This window comes from Vombatus ursinus, unplaced genomic scaffold, assembly GCF_900497805.2.
Source record: "Vombatus ursinus unplaced genomic scaffold, bare-nosed wombat genome assembly UNPS02014768.1, whole genome shotgun sequence".
NCBI classification, from domain to species: domain Eukaryota; kingdom Metazoa; phylum Chordata; class Mammalia; order Diprotodontia; family Vombatidae; genus Vombatus; species Vombatus ursinus.
The window spans coordinates 24,358,493-24,364,492 of NW_020954546.1; the positions used below are offsets into that span (position 1 = coordinate 24,358,493).

The 6,000-nt window shown below is 51.4% G+C and overlaps 1 protein-coding gene across 1 annotated transcript in view; it reads right to left on the minus strand.

Moving 5' to 3' along the window:
• Positions 1 to 5,699, minus strand: part of ABR (ABR, RhoGEF and GTPase activating protein) — a 297,476-nt gene extending 291,777 nt beyond the window's left edge. The window contains exon 1 of the mRNA XM_027861657.1: positions 4,631 to 5,699. Coding sequence (XP_027717458.1) covers positions 4,631 to 5,699 — 1,069 coding nt within the window. The remainder of the gene's footprint in view (positions 1 to 4,630) is intronic.
• Between the last annotated feature and the right edge of the window lie 301 nt (positions 5,700 to 6,000).

Here is a 6,000-nt window from a genome sequence, read left to right on the forward strand (position 1 = left end):
TCTCCTAAGTCTGACAACGTTACTACAATGCTCAAAAATCTTCAGTGGCTCCCTCTTGCCTCTGGGATAAAATACAGCCTCTTCAAGTAGGCATTTAGGGGGCAGCTAGGTGGCGCAGTGGATAGAGCACTGGACCTGAAGTCAGGAGGACCTGAGTTCAAAACCGACCTCAGACCAAACACTTGACACTTACTAGCTGTGTGACCTTGGGTAAGTCACTTAACCCCAACTGCCTCACCAAAAAAAAAAAAAAAGTTGGCATTTAAAGCCCCCTAGAATCCAGACACGACCTACCTTTCCAGACTTATTTTCATCCTTTCACACACACTATGGTCAATTTACCAATCAAAAAGAATTTATTAACATGCTAGGCACTGTCCGGAGCACTGGGGATACAAAGACAAAACTGGTGAATTTACCCTTTAACAGGGGAGACAATGTATTACATTAAAAAGACATCTAGGAGCTGACTCAAAGTACCTCTGAATGGAAAGTCTGGGAGAGGGCAGGAAAGGCCCGAGCATAAGGTGGCTTCCAGGCAAACAGCTCTACTCTGCATGTCCTGAACTTGACCTTATAGCTCCTACCTCTAAGCTTTCAAATAAGCTGCCCCAAGGCTGGAACCACTTCTCACCTCACTTCTGATTCTTATCATCCTTAGTTTCCTTCTTGATTCACATCAGGTACCAGCTCCTTTACAAAGAAAGCCTTTCTTAAACCTTCCCTCCTGAAATGGACATGTGTGCTCATTGTATCCCCCTAATAGAATGTAAGCTCCATGAGGGAAGGGACTGTTTCAGGGTTTTTTGTCTTTGTATTCCCATACCTAGCACACGGCCTTGTACATAGGATTTTATACATGTTCACTGAGTATTCTGAAAGGCTGCAAGAAGACATAAAGAAAATGGAATTATGTAGAACACATGGTCTCTGTCCTTTAGGGCAAAGACGTACAATTTATTTTTTGGAGCTAGAAGGGATCATTTAGTCTGGACCCAGTTACTTTTTAAAAACTGAGACCTAAAGACATTCAAGAATTTGCCCAAGGTCACACAGATAATTAACAGGGCAAACAGAACACATAGCTGAAAAAGTATGACTGCTCAAAAAGAAAATGACATGAACAAGGACACATTAAATGCAGTAGGCCAAGCTACAGCATCTAAGGAATACTAAAGAGATGAGTAGAGATGGAGGTATTAGGACCAGGTGAGTCAAAACGCACTTATGAAATGCTTACTATGTGCCAGGCATTGTGCTAAGCAATGGAGATATGAAGGCAAAAACAGTCCCTGACTTCAAGCAGCTTCCACTCTGAGAGTGTATACAATAAGGAAATAATTATGTACATAGAAGATATAGACAGATTAGATAGAAGGTAATCTCAGAGGAGATGGTACAGGGTCTGGAAAAAGCCTGTAACAGGTAAATTTGGGCTGAATCTTAAAGGAAGCCAGGTAAACTAAGAGGGGGAAGGGAGATGGGAGAGCACTGGAGGCCTGAAGGGCAGCCAGTGGAGAAGCAGGGTCAGGAAGATAGGAGATGGGGCAGCTTGAGGAAGAAGCAGCATGGAGGACCACTGAAAGCATGAAAGAAAGAGTAAGAAACCTGGAAGACAGGAAGCAATCAGGTTATGGGGCACTTTCAATACCAAAAGAGCACTTCAGATTCACTTCTAGAGGTAAGAAGGAGCCACTAATATTTACTGGGGAGGTTGAGGGGAAAGGGAAGGCTATGGCCCTATGCTTTAGGAAAATTATTTGGTAGCTGAGTGGAGAATGGATTGGAATATTGCAATAGCAGGGCAGCTAGGTGGCACAGTGGACAGAGAACTGGGTCTGGAGTCAGGAGGACCTGAGTTCAAATGTGATCTCAGACACTTACTAGCTGACTGTCTCTGGGTAAGTCACTTAACCCTGACTGCCTTTAAAAAAAAAAAAGAAGAAGAAGAAGAATATTATAATAGCCTCCTAATGGCAAAAGCATCTTCTAGTCTTGGCCTCTCTTCAGTCCATGCTCCACACTACTGACAGACTAATCATAGGTCTGGAGTAGGGAGAGACTTGAGTCAGGGAGAGCAATCAGATTTCTGTAACAGTCCAAGTGAGAGGTGGTAAGGGCCTTTGCCAGTGTGGCGGCTGGCTGTGTGAATGGAGAGACGGGACATGCATGAGAGATGTCATGAAAACATAAATGAAAAGACTGGGTGACATATTAGATACGTGGTAGGAAACATAGGACTCAAGGATGACATTATGGTTTCAGCCCTGGGAGACAGAAGATGGGGGTGCCCTGACCAGTAAAAGGGAAACTGGGAAGACAGAAGAGTTTGGAAGGAAATATACTGAGTTTGGTTCTGGACACGTGAGTACATCCATGTTCAAAAGGCAGTTGGTGATGGATGACTGTAGCTCAGAAGAGAGAATAGTGTTGGATACAGAGATCTGGGAATCATTAGATGGATACAGAGATAATAACTGAGTCCATGGAAGCTAATGAGATTGACAAGTGAGACAGTATAGAGGGTCCTGGCTAGAACCTTGGGGAACACCCACAGTGATCAGTCACCATGACATGGATGGAGAACCAGCAAAGGAGACTAAGAAGGGGGAGAACTGGGAGGGTGCAATGTCATGAAAACCTGAAGGGGAGAGGATGTCCTGGAAGAGAAGGTGATCAAGAAGGGCAAATGCTGCTGAGAGGTAGAAAAGGGTGAGGATTGTGAGAAGGCCCTTAAATGTGGCCACTGCAATGGAAATGGAGACATTGAGTGTAAAAAAGAGAGAGAGAGAAGCACAGGGTCCAGTGGAAATAGCATTAAACCTGGAGATTCCTGGCTCTGACACTTACTAGGCATGTGGCCCTGGGAGAGGTCCTCCCCCTCCTCATCTGTAGAAAGTAGATATGTCCTGCATCACTCAGGATTGGTATGAGGAAATCACTCAGCAACCTTTAAGGTTAAAGGGGTTAACCCCTTTAAGGGTTCTAGAAGTGTGGACCATTACTCACTAGGAGTTTCCTGGAGGAGATGAGTTTGGAGCAGGCTCTTACACTGGGCCAACAGCATACAGTTTGCTGGAGGAAGTATTGGAGACCCTTTGGTACTTCGCAGTACCTTGGCAGTGTCCTGCATCCTTTAAGCTAAAGTGGCATATAAAATTGTTCCTAGCCTGAGCTGAAAAAATGTTACCTATGGGAAATGCTGCCCATTCTCTGCTAATGAATAAGTGTAATTGATGAAAACATATGAATTGATGGGCTCCCTAAAAGTGCTTTTAGCAAAGTGGATAGTTTTTCATTCAAATACAGATTCACCCAGATAAAATCTAATAATGGAGATTCTGGAACCATCCCAGCATGGGTAATGTTCTTTCCCCTCAGTATGCAGGAAGAGAAGCAGGCTCCAGGAACCCCATGCCCTCAGTCACAATGTGATTCAGTCCCCACACCAAAGCATCCCTTCTCTGTGGATAACTGATGGGATACAGTGAAAAGAAGACCACATTTGGGGTTACAGAGCCAGGGTAGGAACCCGAGCTCTGCTTTTTATTAACTATGTCATGGTCAAACACTAAGCAAATATTGACAGGAAAGACCACAAGTCACATAGCTGCTCCCCTTCCTACCTCCTCCTTAGCTCTGTTAAGATACATTGCCAATAACTCACTCATTCATGCATCTACCTATTCAACAAATATAATTTAGAACATGTGCCTAGCACCCTGTTTGGCATGGGAGCTACAAAGCCGGACAAGGCCCTGTCCTTGAGGTTGTATTTGGAGTATTGGAGTATTTGGAGGGAGATGAGATGTATTCCCTGTGAACTAATAGCATAGCTTTAAGTATCCTAAGAAAGGGACGAAGTACTGTGAGAGAGCAGGGAGACCTTACTTCCAGCTGGTGAAATCTAGGAGAGCTTCCTGGAGGAGATGGCATTTGAGGTTGAAGGAGGAACAGGATTTCCTGAGGCTGAAAGGGGAAGGAGGAAAAGTAGTCCAAGGGAGTAGTCTAGTCTGGGCAGCACATAGGGAATCTAAAGGGGTGTGATGCTTTATAGGCTGGAAAAGCCCTAGTGAGGTTGGATAGAGGAGGGCCTGGAAGGACCGACTACGCAACGGAGAAGTTCGACCTTGTTATCTAAACAACCCCTGGAGGGACAGATAATGATGAGTGGCATAATGAGGTCGATTAATCTTATGATAAGAGTTACCAGAGAGAGTAAAAGAGTGATGAGTTCCAAGACTGCGGCAACTGTCCAGATAAGAAGCATTGAGGGCTTTGACAGGTGGCAGCAGCAATCAGGGGAGATCCCTGCAGACAGAACCAAACTGAGCCCGGGGGAGGCACAGACATCAGGCCTCAACAGAACCCTTAAGCCACATCTGTTCAAGTCCCACGGAGTTGCATAAACTCACCCCAGCTACGTTAATCGGAGCTCTTTTTAAGCTCACCACACGCTTGGCCTGAGTAGGCAAAACAGGAGGGAAGTGCCTTTCTTCTGTAACACAAGAGGTTAAAAGTCCTGGCCTGAGGTAGATGACAGCTAAAAGACAGAGGTAATCGGTGTCTAGAGGAGGATGAAGCCGGGAGGGCAGAAGGAAGGGGGCCGGTGAGCGAGCAATGAGCCTACCTGCGGAGGAGACATCCTCGTGGTCCGAGCTGTTGTAGCTGCAGTCGCTGCCCCTCTCCGGGGAGCTATGGCCCGGCGAGTCTCGGCCTGGCACCCCTAAGAATCTCTTGCGCCTCCAGGGCGGGAGATGCTCTCGAGCCCCGCGGGAGTGGGGTTCCTCCGGAGCCAGAGGCGAGCACCGCCCGTCCTTGCCCTCCGCCTCCAGCTGGTCCAGGTCCCGGCTGCGCCGGTGCCGTTTGCCCCCTATCAGGTGCAACCAACGGTGGGGGCTGCTCGCCCGGGGGGGCTTCTCAAGCGCGTCCTCGCGGGGAAGGAAGCGGCAGGGTGCCAGGAGCAGGTGCCCCAGGACGAATTTCTCGTTCAGATCCACCACCTCGAAGTCGTGGTCGCTGCTGTCCCCGCCCTCGTCCGCGGTGCCCAGGGCCTCGGGCTCCGCGGGGGACAGCTCCTCGCCCTCCTCCGGGCTGGCGCTGGGAGCCGCGGCGGCCGAATCCGGGGACAGCTGCGCGGGCTCCTCCTGCCGCCGGGCATCCCCGGGGGCGCGCTCCGGCTTAGACTCGGGCTCGGGCTCCTCCCGGGGCCTCAGGAGCAGATGCTGGTGGATGGCGGCGGTCAAGCTCCGCACGGCGCCCGCTTCCCCGGGCGCCCCCAGCCACGCAGGAAACTCCAGGTTGACATAGTGGGGAGACTTGGCCGGGGCGGCTGCGTTGGGACCGCCTGGGCCGCTGTCCCCCGCGGAGGGCCCCGGCCGGGGCTGGGGCTCCGGCGCCTCCTTCTCTTCCTCCTCGGCGGGGCCGGGGCCGGAGCCGCCGCCGCCGTCGTCCCCGCCGCCGCCGCAGCCCCCCCAGCGGCCGCAGTCGTAGCCCCGCTTCTCCCGGGCCAGGGCCGCCTGCAGGTAGATGACTTTGAACTTCTCCTCGGCCAGCACCTGTTGCAGCCGCTTCAGGTTGAGCTTGCAGCGCTCCAGCTCCTGCTGCATGGCCGGCACCGAGTCCAGCTGCATGGCGGGCACCGGCTCCTCGGGGAACTCGGCCCTCCAGTGGCGCTCGAAGTCCGCAGGCTCCCACATGCTGGCCCGGGGGGCGGGGGGCGGGGGGCGCGCGGCGGCCGGAGCCCGTGCCCGAGCCCTAGCCCGGGCCGCGGCGGTAGGACGACCCGGGGGCCGCGGCGGCAGGACGACCCGGAGGCCCCGGCTTCCTCCGCGATGAGACTGCGGCTGCCTCTGCCTCCTCCCCACACTTCAGGCCCGAGGAGAAAGAAGAGAAGAAAAAGTTTTTTCCCCTTCCGTTCCTGTCTGGCTTTTTTTTTTTTTCTTTTCGGTTTCAGGTCCCTGACGTAAGCGGCCCGGCCCCTCCGGTGAGGCGGAGGCG